Source organism: Rhododendron vialii, chromosome 8a (genome assembly GCF_030253575.1).
Source record: "Rhododendron vialii isolate Sample 1 chromosome 8a, ASM3025357v1".
Taxonomy (NCBI): Eukaryota; Viridiplantae; Streptophyta; class Magnoliopsida; order Ericales; family Ericaceae; genus Rhododendron; species Rhododendron vialii.
Window position 1 is genome coordinate 8,868,081 of NC_080564.1, and position 12,091 is coordinate 8,880,171.

At 39.1% G+C, this 12,091-nt stretch overlaps 1 protein-coding gene across 1 annotated transcript; it reads left to right on the plus strand.

Annotated features, from left to right (window-relative positions):
- The first annotated feature begins 1,299 nt into the window (after positions 1-1,299).
- Positions 1,300-12,091, plus strand: LOC131335638 (dihydrolipoyllysine-residue acetyltransferase component 3 of pyruvate dehydrogenase complex, mitochondrial-like). Its single transcript, XM_058371091.1, has 17 exons — positions 1,300-1,554; positions 3,190-3,278; positions 3,396-3,436; positions 5,511-5,566; positions 5,787-5,861; positions 5,968-6,060; positions 6,709-6,951; positions 7,059-7,131; positions 7,327-7,415; positions 7,558-7,643; positions 7,723-7,798; positions 8,260-8,327; positions 8,416-8,482; positions 9,908-10,003; positions 10,084-10,186; positions 11,535-11,630; positions 11,722-12,091. Exons 1-17 carry the CDS (start codon positions 1,354-1,356, stop codon positions 11,790-11,792), a joined length of 1,623 nt encoding a protein of 540 aa, XP_058227074.1. The 5' UTR covers positions 1,300-1,353; the 3' UTR covers positions 11,793-12,091.

The following is a 12,091-nucleotide window of genomic DNA, read 5'->3' on the forward strand; positions in this document are numbered from 1 at the left end:
ATAGGAGATTCCAAAAACATTGTTTGTCTAAAATATTGTAGTTAGGTGTGTAGAGAAATTCGATGAAGAAGAAAAACCAACCTAATGCGCGGAGGTGTCTCTTTGTTCTATAATTAGACGCTCAACCTTCACCCCCACAGGGATTTCTACCATTGAAGGCAAAGTCACTAAGGCATCGGAAAAGTTTATATTTTCCCTTGGTAAGAAGTGAAAGTCAATCTTCTTACGGGACTAAGGTCTCAAGACAAGCGTGGTACGGGAGTCACTTTTCATCCCTAGTCTTCTACTTCCCTTGGATTTGGGATCTATCAAAGCCGAATCGCCATCAAGAAAAAGAGCAGCAACATATGTAGAGCCATAGCTAGCAGCACCAAGAGCAGCATACCCAACTTACCCACCATCATAATGGTAGTTACCAATCAATTAATCCCAATGCAGAGATGTTATTGAAGACTGACACATGCTTACAATCACTCTAACGTAAATATCATGCCTCAGATATGGGTAATAGAAGCATATTACAAATTATCGAGGTCGACAATTTATGTAACATCATAACTCTCTGGATGATAAAGAGATCATTGACTATTATTTCTTCATTATAAGGAGTCTTTCTTCTCCATATGGAGTTATTTCTTTGATTCTTGTTTATAGGATTTGATTTTAGCATAGTCGACTCCCACATAGTTAATACGACGCCCCGTTTGTTTTGGAAACTCTTATGCTATATGTGAACCTAGTTCCAATGTTTGACCAACAAAAAACAAAGGGATTGTTATGGAAAAGAAAGAAAAAGAAGAAAAAAGCAAAATAATGTTTTAAACCCGGAAAGCTTTCCCCTTACATTTTCCCCACACTATTCTCACATTTTATTGTCAAATTATTTAATAGTTCGGGAGCACCGCCAAGTGATACTCTGGACCACTCCACAACCTCACATTTTTGTTTATAGACCTCACATAAATATGTGCTTCAAGCGTGGTTCGGAGACCTACTGAATTATTACTCCATTCCGGACGACTGAATAATTACTCCATTTTCTTTAACAATTTTCTCTTCTCTACCCTTCTCTGTTCTTTTTTTTTCTTTTTTTTTTTTGTAGTTCGGAAATGTACTTCTCTGCCCTTCATTTTTCCACACGTTCCAAGGAGACCGAAAATGGCATAAACATGTGTATTACTATTGCGAGATAAGATATGGGAGGTAAGTACAATTCCATAAAAATCGACACCGGTCAATGCAATCGTAAACAATCTCAGGGGGCTGTCACTGTGATTAACGCTAAGTTCGGTAGACGTAAAAATTTGACAACTGTGTCTTCCTTTAGAGAAGTCGAAACCACAAGGGCAGAAAATGGCGATGGCGGCCTTGGCGCGACGGAAGGCGTCTTCTTTGCTTCTATCGAAGAACCTCTGCAGTTCGCCCGATGCTTTCAAGTACTCTCTCTCTCTTTCCTCCTTCTCCAGGGGCTTCGCCTCTGGATCCGGCGACAACAACGCCGCCGCCGCCGCCATTAAGAAGCGTGGTACTCTCGTCGGTTGCATCCCTTCCAAGGTAGATTATGCGTGTATCTAATTGTATATCTCAGATGTGTGCGGCCCCATGTGCGTCCAACAGTTCCGATCACAGTTGTGTTTTAAAGTTGTGCCCGTCATTGCTCGAGGAATTATGGGATCCAGAACGGATTTATATTCCTCGTTCCCCTCGAGATTTATGTCATCCGAGACTTAATCTTAGGGAAGGATTGAAGGGAACGCATCTAGTGATAGCCCCCATGATAGCAACTGTAGGTGGATTTTACATGGTTGAGATGTGGAGGTTAGAAGTTCTCTTAGTTGAGACTTGAGATGTGTATGTTAGAAGTTTGCTTTGAGTTTTTCCATTTAATTTCTCAGTGGTGTATGTTTTGGTAAAATGTTTTTTTAGGTCAATTTCATCAAAGATAACTCTTCAAACAGAAGTGAAGTCGTTGATCTTTAATAAAAAAATAAAATATCCTTGATGTTTATTTCTCCTTTCCCCTTGTGAATAACCCTACTGTAGTTTCAGACTACGAATGCATTTTTGTTCCTTTTGTATTTATGGGTTTTGAGGAACTTTTGTGCGGCTCTCAATCTGCCTCCCTCTCACAATCCCCAACTTTGCCGTCCTCTTAAGCTATGCTTTCATTTTTTTTTTTGAGTCTCTGCTGCTGTTTATATTATGGTTGGGTCCATTTGATTATAGATATAAGATAGAAGCAGTTAGTATGCCACTATGCCTTTATTGTTACATCTTGGCGAGGGGTGAGAATTTTCGGCATGACACATTAACACGACACAAAGTTAGAGAGTTAGGTTTGGCCTTTTTCTGACGGGAGTGTGGAACCACACGATAACACTAATGATAAATGGGTTGGGTTGGGGACCTGGGGTTGAACCCGAGAAACCCGAAATACAAAAATTTAACCCAGTTAGTAAAAATGTAGCTATGGATTTTAACGATATTTCAAATAAGGGTTGTAGGGACATACGTGAAGTGACGTCACTTCTTTCAGGAAAATTAAAATTAATGTAACATTGAATATTTGGGTTGATATAGCCTCTTGTTTTATATTTGAGGTCAATTTGAAATGAATGTTGGGATTCTGTAATATAATTTATTTAATCCCTGGAATTTTATTGTTCTCTTTTAATCCAATTTGTATATTTTCCATACTCCCGGCTAATAGTCAATGTCTTTATACATACTCCGGTAGTTACAGAGCCAGCCGTGAAGCCCATGATTTACTTCCAAGTAATATTTTGATGCTTCACAGTTGTCATAAATGTATTTTAAATTAATTCATGAACTTGCTGCACTTCGGTTTTGGAAGCTTCTATTGAGAGTGTTTGTGTTATTGCTCTGTCTCTTACCATGAACTGCTATTATGTACGTGCTTTCTGTTAATCCAATTTGTATATTTTCCATACTACCGGCTAATTGTGTTAATGCTCTGTCATAAAGCAAGAAAACCTGCCATCTTCAAGGTCTTTTGATCTCTCTCTCTCTCTCTCTCTCTCTCTCTCTCTCTCTCTCTCTCTCTCTCTCCCCTTCCTAATCATTGTTTTCGTTCTTGAGATGGGCTCTTATTTTACAATGCAATTTATTTTGGAGACACTCACCTATTGAGAATTAGTCATCAATGGCTCTCTTTCTCCATTTATTTAGGCATTATCACCGGGAATATCTGGAGGAAATGCTTTAAGGACAACAATGAAAACGGAGACTCTAATACCCAGTTTGGTGTTCAACAAAGGGTACAATCAATGCTAGTATTTTTAGAAAACATCTTTTTGTACTGTATGCATTCGCCACTTGCTTATTATCCGAAATTCTACGAACAGAACTCCTGATTTTTTATGTTGTGCTGGCAGTTCACTGGTGCACCCCAGGAGAGGCTATTCGACTGATTCAGGTATGTTCCATCAAACATTTTTTCCTCGTACAAACAATTAACAAGTGTTATAAAGATTGGTGACTTTGGGAGATTCCTTGTAAGTGGTGACAGAAATAGCATGCCATGAATACAGCTATATCCGATCATTAGTGCAGTTATTCTTTTGTAATTATTGTTAATCTTGTCAAAGCTACTCGATTATCAGTAAGCTGTTATTTTCTCCTTCGATGGGGTGCTTATGAAAAAAAAATGTCTGGCTTTATTGGTATTCTAAAATTTGTCTTTATGCATGCTTTTGTGATTTCCTTGCTGCTTGCCTGGAAAAATGTAATTTTATCTACAGGGCATTTCAACTAAATATAATGAAAATAAAGAAAGTATACTTGATTAAAAAGAAATTTTTGATGCATTGAGGTCTGGTGAGTGCTCAATCGAGGTTGTCCATGGGCCTATGAGGCCATAAATCAATTAAAACATGTACGCATGAAGTCTCTCATCATATATTGGGCTTGCAGGTTATAAGTGCTCTCTCTCTCTCTCTCTCTCTCTCTCTCTCTCTCTCTCTCTCTCTCTCTCCGTACTTTGAGTTCTCAAATTGAATAACCAACTTGGCAACATAAATCTAATTAGGACCCCAATGCACCATTTAAAGGCTTTAGTTTTTGTGTGTAATTAGTCAAACAGATTTTTATTTAAGCTTTCCTAGCCTCCTAGGTCTGTAATTACCATGCAATTTACATTTCAAAGGAATAAGAGGAAAATAATATTAGACGAAGGATGGTGGAAAGAGTTTAAGAGGAGATTGGCAGCATGAGAAAAGGTTATCCTTGAAGGGTAAGCTTATTTGACAAAAAGACCTCTGCAAGCAAACGACATGAACAAATTACCGACACTTCCTTATCTCAACCACAGGTTCTTACGCGTGTTACTTCCCCATCCACCCCTGGAAACACCACTTTCCATCTGCTTATTTCTCTCAATTTTTGCCCTTGTTACATCTGTGGCACTTAGATTGGATAAGCCTAAGAGAAATATCATTGGCTTTGTGGGAAAGAGTGCTAGGAAACGAGAAAGAGGGAATCATGAACTTACTCTGTGATTTTCCCTTTCCCACTGGATATATTTACTTGTGACATCAGATATATTTAGCAGGTTTTAGTTTGAACTTTGGATGTCCAATGTATGATATATGTTGTACTAAGAGCAAAAGAATAAAACCTGGGATCTTTTAGCTTTAGCCTTGTCATTCATATTCAATATTGAGGGTTAGATGGGCCTACAAAAGCTGCTTGCGATATCTTTTAGTGCACTTATAATGTGTGGGATAATTTTTCTGGCAACATCCTTGTGAACATAGCAAACTAAGCATTATTGCAATCCTATGTAGCACGGATATACGGATACGGATACGGATACGGATATGGACACGGACGCGGATACGGGGAACGACTATTCTCAAAAAATGGTGACAGACGTTTCAAGGGGACATGACATTCTTTTTAAATAAGTCTTTTAAAATTGGCAGGGGTGTGTACTGACCTCCGTTTGGAGGGGAAGTGCAGGGGTCAGGTGCTTATTTTTATGATGTCTAAGGAACTTCTTCTGTATTGGTATTTTTTTTTTTTTAATATTGGCAAACTACTGTATTGGTAGTTGGTACGAAAACACAACTTCACATGCGGATAAAAGTTGCTCAAGTGATGTGTTAACTTTTTTCTGCAAGTTTTTTTTTTTTTTTGGAGAGGTAATATATGTATTGAAGTTGACAAAAGGGGCTTAACCTCTCTGGACATCAATTTAAAGAGAATGGATCTGTACGGTTTTTTAGGGCAAGGACTTATATATCCACAAGCAGTTCCAACGAATAATATACTATGGTGTTCTTTCACCTTCACCGTCCCTTTTCCTCTCTTAGGGCAGTGATTTGTGAATCCAGTAACTGTTAGCCTATAATTGGGTAGTCTTTGTGAAGTATTTTGACTGTTTTAAAGAAATATTGATGCATTCTGTCCTTTTTCTGTTCTGAAAATTATCTTTCCATGCTTTGGACATGTAATTCAGAATCATATTGTTTTGCCACGTCATGTTGCAGGCGTTCCTGCACACCAAGAGATTGGGATGCCTTCTCTTTCACCGACAATGACTGAGGTATGTAATTTATTTAAGTAAAAAGAAGCACGCACTTCTAGATCTACTATTTCCTTCTAAGTGAACATGTGGTAGGCTGCTGTACCTCCACATTGTTTGTGGTGATAATAAATTTCTTGACACAAATCCAAGCCACAATGCTAGATGTGGCTAGCACTTGTTGCCCCGCCATCTGCGATTTCCTTCTGAAGGATTTCTTTTTTCTTCCCATGCAACGCAGGGTAATATTGCGAGGTGGTTGAAAAAGGAAGGTGATAAAGTTTCTCCGGGTGAAGTACTTTGTGAAGTTGAAACAGTGGGTCCCTGCCTTTTCTATTGGATCTAGTTGGCAAAGTTGTTGTAATAGTGACAAGATGATCACGTAAATTAACATTGCATAATAATCCCATTTGATATTGAAGGATAAGGCAACAGTTGAGATGGAATGCATGGAGGAAGGGTATCTTGCTAAGATAGTACGTGGAGATGGAGCAAAAGAAATAAAAGTTGGTGAGGTACTACTTCTGTGTGGTATTCCCAATTTGATCTTTTTTGGTTGTTCTGTCCACTCTTTTTTCTTTTCTTTTTTCCTTAATCCAAATTGAAATAAATTAGATGGAGCATCTGTCTCATGACTGCAATTAGGTGGTTCTCACTGCTAAGGAAAGTTATTGTGCACATAATGTCCTTCCTGGAGAATGTGCTTAGAATACCTGAAGTACCCCACTCCTTTATTAGCTTATTTTTAGTACATTGTTCAATGTAGATTATTTAAGTCGGATCCTATTGGACAAGTGGATGTCACTTTGAGGATCAACTTCCCTAAAACTTGTTGGTAAGACAATTTTTAAGTATTTTTACTAGATTGCGGAAACAAAACTGATTTTTGCAAATCAAGAAGTTTTTTGAGCTTGAAATCCATCTAAACGGTAACCATATTGTGGATCTTAAAGTCCTTTTGATTTCAGTCGCTTAACGTGCCATGAGCCTGCTTTTGACATCATAGATTTTGTCAAGCCTGGTGATTTGAAATAGTTATGGAAATAATCTGAAGTCAATTAGCTGAGTTGGTATGTGCAAAAAAATAAAATTAGCTGAGTTTGAAGTTTTGAAAGAGATGGTATTCTTTTTTAGCATTGAGATTTTTCTTATATTCTCCATAGGTAATTGCAATAACTGTGGAAGATGAAGAGGATATTGCAAAATTCAAAGACTATGAACCTTCAAAATCAGGTGATGCTCCTGCGGCTAAAGGGCCCTCTGATTCGGCTCCACCCAAAGAAGAAAAAGTAAAGGAACCTCCTATCCCACCAGAGCCAAAGGCTACTAAGGCCACTGCAGCTTCGGCCGCGGAAGATCGCCTTTTTGCTAGTCCTCTTGCAAGAAAGTTGGCAGAAGATCACAAGGTATTATATAGATTTGTTCCCCACTGTTCTGCGAACAATCCCCTGAATAGGAGGCCAACAATAGCTGAATTCTTGTTTTGATATTTTGCATACATCCTTTACTGTAGGTTCCACTCTCAAGCATCAAAGGAACTGGTCCAGATGGACGTATTGTTAAGGCTGATATTGAAGATTACTTGGGTACTCTAACAATAACTTTATGTTTCAAGGATTTTGGTGCTTTTCTCATTTAGAGCCTATTTCCCTTAGTTTAAAGGCTAGATGCTGTTGTATGATGTTATCACTTGTAATGTTTTGCTTCTTTTACTTGCAATTTCCTGCAATTTTTTCGCTCAGTTTAATGTATGACAAACTTTTTGGTTCTCTCTCGTGTAGCTTCTGGAGAGAAGGCAGCACCCAAAGTTGACACAGCAGCAGCTGCTTCCTTAGATTACACAGATATACCTCATTCTCAGATAAGAAAGGTATCACATATGAGTCATATGACCAGTTTTGTTGCCAGCATCATAACCTAACTTTCTTTTGTCAATTTCAGTTCACAGACTCTTTCTAGCAGCACTCCCATGCCTTAATTTCTGATTCATATCCTCTGTACAATTTCCACAGGTCACAGCTTCACGGTTGTTATTATCGAAGCAAACCATTCCGCATTATTATTTGACTGTAGATACACGTGTTGACAAGCTAATGGAGTGAGTAGTTGTCAACTTTGTTTGGAAAGGTTCAACCTTTAGAACGAGGTTATGGAAACTGAATTGCTACGTCCTGCAGATTACGGAGCCAACTCAACTCATTACAGGAAGCTTCAGGGGGAAAGAAAATCTCGATCAATGATCTTGTAATTAAGGTATGTATGATTCTCTTGGAATAGTTAACTTTTTGGTTGTCTGTCTTTTTTATTGGGAATCCCAAGCTTGACGAATACGCGTAGGAGAGTGGGCTTTATTGCCACCTGAACTGATAGTGCATTGCTTAGCTATGTTTCGAAAGAAGTGGGTTTATACCAGTATCTTTTAGCGTGTGTAACGATATATGCTGGAGTTTATAGAAGCACTGTAGCATTGTTTGAAAGATTGAACTCCTGGTAGAAGAAAGTGGCTTTGCGTAAAAGTAAGTTGCTTAAATAGCAGAAGCTCAAGTACCAGCACAATGTTTAACAATTTGTAGTCTGTACTATAGTGCAGCATGTACATGAGCATATGAACATGAGATCTTTTTACACCACCCTTACCGGTGGTTTGGGCATATATTCTGATTGTCTAGGAAATTTTATTAAACTAACCAACTGACGTAGAACTACTCATGCAGGCTGCTGCTTTGGCTCTTCGAAAAGTTCCTCAGTGCAATAGTTCATGGACAAATGATTATATTAGACAGTAAGTTTTCATGCGGGAAGCCTTGTTACTTCATTTCTTTGGGTCATTTGTTGTGATGCGTTTTGTTTTTTTGGTTTAAAATAATCAGGTATAACAATGTGAATATCAATGTCGCGGTGCAGACAGACAATGGATTGTTTGTTCCTGTAATCAAGGTGAGTCATGACAATTCACAACTTCGTGCTAAGAATGATACAGTTGCCTTCAGGCCTGCTTACTTTTAGCATCACTGAACACGCTCGCATGCGCGCACACTAGGGCTGTTACGAACCCGACCGGACCGAAAAAGACCGAAAAAACCGACCGATCGGTTTGGTCTTCGGTCGGTCCAAGGGAGTTTTTTTTCGGTTCGGGGTGGACCGAACCGAACCGAACCTAGGTCGGTTCGGTCTCGGTTTTCTGGAAATCTATACCGACCGAACCGAACCGAACCGAATGTGGACCGAACCGACCGAACTATATATTTTATATATTTATATAAATTGTTTTAATTTTCTGGCTCTTATTGTTTTAAATTGTTAACTTCCACCAAAATTTTGAACGGTTAACTTTTGGCTCTTACTTTTTTTTTTGGAATTTCATTGCTTGATTTATTTACTTTGTTACTCTCATTGGTCAGATCAAGCATAGTTTTTAAGACTTGACTTGAAAGAGAGGGCCTAGGGGTGATATTACTTACCAATCCAATTTCTTCTGCCTGGATTGGGAATGCTGTTCCACACATTGGCTCAATTCTACACCTTAAATAACCGTGGCTTTTTCTTTTCCTTTTGAATAAAGCGGAGTTGGGCGAAGATGGGGACGTTTTTGCAAAATTTTCCAATCGATTGCTCTCTCTGTTCTAAATTACTTTAACTCCTCCAAGTTATATATGGTAGTGTAGAAGATATTTCCAATCGATTGAAAAAAAAAAAAAGGTGGAAGAGTACTTGTGAAAGTTGTAATTGTTTGAGCATACTTGTTGTATGTTAATTTTTTTTTCAATTGGTGTTTGAAAAAAAAGAAAGAAGGTACAACCCATACAATGGCCCAAATATGGGTGAAAAAATGGCCCAAACATGGGTGATTGACTTAAGGTTGAAAATTGCCTAAATATGGGTGAGAAACATGTGAAAATGACCCAAATATGGGTGAAAAAATGGCCCAAACATAGCCCGTAGTCTATTGTTAGTTTTTAGAATGGCCCAACTAAGGCCCATTTCGGGCGGACCGAACGCCCCGAACTCCCCGACCGAACCGAACCCACCCCGAACCGAACCGAACCGAAATTAATACCGGTCGGGATCGGTCTCCGGACTATGTACCCCGAACCCGATCGGGGTGCGGCAAATCCACCCCGAACCGAACCGAACCGACCGAAGAACACCCCTAGCGCGCACACACACACCACAGACATACTTACACCCACACACACCCTTTTTCTTCCTTCCCTAGACTTCAGTATGTTTGCACTAATCCCAAAGTTTTTGTTATGCACAATACTTGTTGGCATTTACTATAATGCCTCTGTTATCTGAGTACTTTCGTATTCCTTCATTGCCATCGTTTGTTCTCATAGACACCCTGCGTTGGGATTGTAGGATGCCGACAAGAAAGGTTTATCGAAGATTTCTGATGATGTCAAACTGTTGGCCCAAAAGGCGAGGGAGAACAGTTTGAAGCCAGAAGACTATGAGGTTAAAAAGTGCTTCATGTTTTTAAATATCAGCCGCCTTGGCATATTGTACGTGGTATTTGAGTATGTTTCCTTTTGCAGGGAGGCACATTTACGGTATCGAATTTGGGAGGGCCCTTTGGCATCAAACAATTTTGCGCCATCATTAACCCTCCTCAAGCAGGCATTCTAGCCATTGGTTCTGGTAAGATGGCTGCCTAGTGCATTTATTCGGTTTATTTTTGCACATTGGCGGTCAAGTGACCACCGCCTCAACAAGGAAGACTAAATTCAGGAAAATAAATATGTAAACCTATAAAAAGGTTTGCCAGAGTTTTCCGTGGACTGCGCTGGATAGCATAATGGACGCCCTGATGATGTCTTTTTAACAAGAAATTAAAGTAGTTGATTAGCAGATCTTTTTTGGGGGCTAATTGGTTTTCCATTGAAAGCAACACCAAAAGAGAGGCAAGGGGATTGCCTAGAACCCCAACACTACAGCAATAGCAATTAGCAAAACAACACAAGCTACTTAAAGTAGCAAAACACAACCAGAAACAAAACCAAACAACTAGCCATGGTAGGAAAATAAAACAACTTCACACACCAACTACAAAGCACTGCAAGAGAAATTTATATTCCAGACTATACCTATTATATGCCATTCCAGACTTGCTATTCAAGTCAGTGTTCTAAATGGCCGCCTAGGCGCTTGGAGGTACCCTGCCGCCACGCCAATAGCCCTTAGCATTTGATTTGGCGCCCAAGGAGGTTTGGCGGCGTTTGGCGGCCGCCAAGACGGCCTTGGCGGCGTCATCGGCGTCTTTGGAGGCCTTTGGCAGCATAAAAAAAATTATATATAAAAAATAATACGAGGGAGGTGAGCGAAGCCCTACTACTTATTGTCTTATTCAACTTATTTGCTAATTGCTACTATGTAATTTCATTTGGGTTTGTACTTTGAATTTTGAACTTGCATTATGGATACATGAAATATAGTTTGATTGGATAATGGTTTGTTAAAAAAAATAAAAAAATCCGCCGAATTGCTTGGCGCTTGGAGGTGGGTCTCCGCCCGACTACCGCCAAGCGCCATTTAGAACATTGATTCAAGTTAATAGATTTAAATCAATCCAAATTGTTACATAGTTTATCTTATAGCCCTACGGCCCCTACCCACCATATAGTAATTATTTCATCGCACAGCGACTGTTTGGTTATGTACATCGAGGAAAATGTAGGAGTATTTGATAGCAGGCGTTGATAATGGGGCTGTTATGCTGCAATTTCAATGTATATGATTTCGTCAAGGACACTAATAATATTTCATGCATTCGCGTATTTCTCAAAACATTGATATCAATATGTAATTAACCTATCTTTTGTTCTAATAGAAGTTGGCGAATTTAATCTTGATAAAATTCTGGGACAACCGCTGTAATTTTTCATTCATTTCTTTTCTTTTTTTTTCATTTTCGTCTTATTTACTTTTGTTCTTTCTCTTCTTTTCATTTATTTTAAGACCGTCCTCATCTCTAAAATTTCTTGAGCAGCTGAGAAGAGGGTCATACCTGGCTCGGGCTCGGAGCAATACCAGTTTGCTTCTTTCTTGTCTGCAACATTGAGCTGTGATCATCGTGTTATTGATGGTAAGTTGCTTCTGAAGTTACAGCTAGCCTAGTCTATTCGTTTGGGTTAATAACCCTACTACTACATTCATTTGATTTTGCTTGTGTGTAGGTGCAATTGGTGCAGAATGGCTGAAAGCGTTTAAAGGCTACATTGAGAATCCAGAGTCAATGTTGCTCTGAGGCGATTAACGTTCTCTTTTTTCGTTTAAATTTCTCCATGGTCAACCCAGATGAGGGACTTCCCAGGCTGGATATAGTTTGTTTTGATTGCAGCATTCATATGTGTTTCCTCGTAATAGGAGCAGGGTTAGATGGTTTATGGGAATAAAATTTTGGGGGCACGAGGCTTGTACCTTACACTTAAATTTTGCTCATGTAGAGTAGAAAAGCCCCTTCATTGTCGAAAATATGTCGCAATCGATGCTTGATTGAAGGATTTGTTTTTATTGAGGAAAGTCGAGTTGTTGAGGCAAAATAAA

Excerpts from the sequence above, each read along its gene's own strand:
- LOC131335638 (XM_058371091.1), top strand. The coding sequence starts at position 1,354 with ATGGCGATGGCGGCCTTGGCGCGACGGAAGGCGTCTTCTTTGCTTCTA. Across the intron at positions 1,555-3,189 it reads TCGGTTGCATCCCTTCCAAG|GCATTATCACCGGGAATATC; the intron begins GTAGATTATGCG and ends CCATTTATTTAG. Across the intron at positions 11,631-11,721 it reads TGATCATCGTGTTATTGATG|GTGCAATTGGTGCAGAATGG; the intron begins GTAAGTTGCTTC and ends GCTTGTGTGTAG.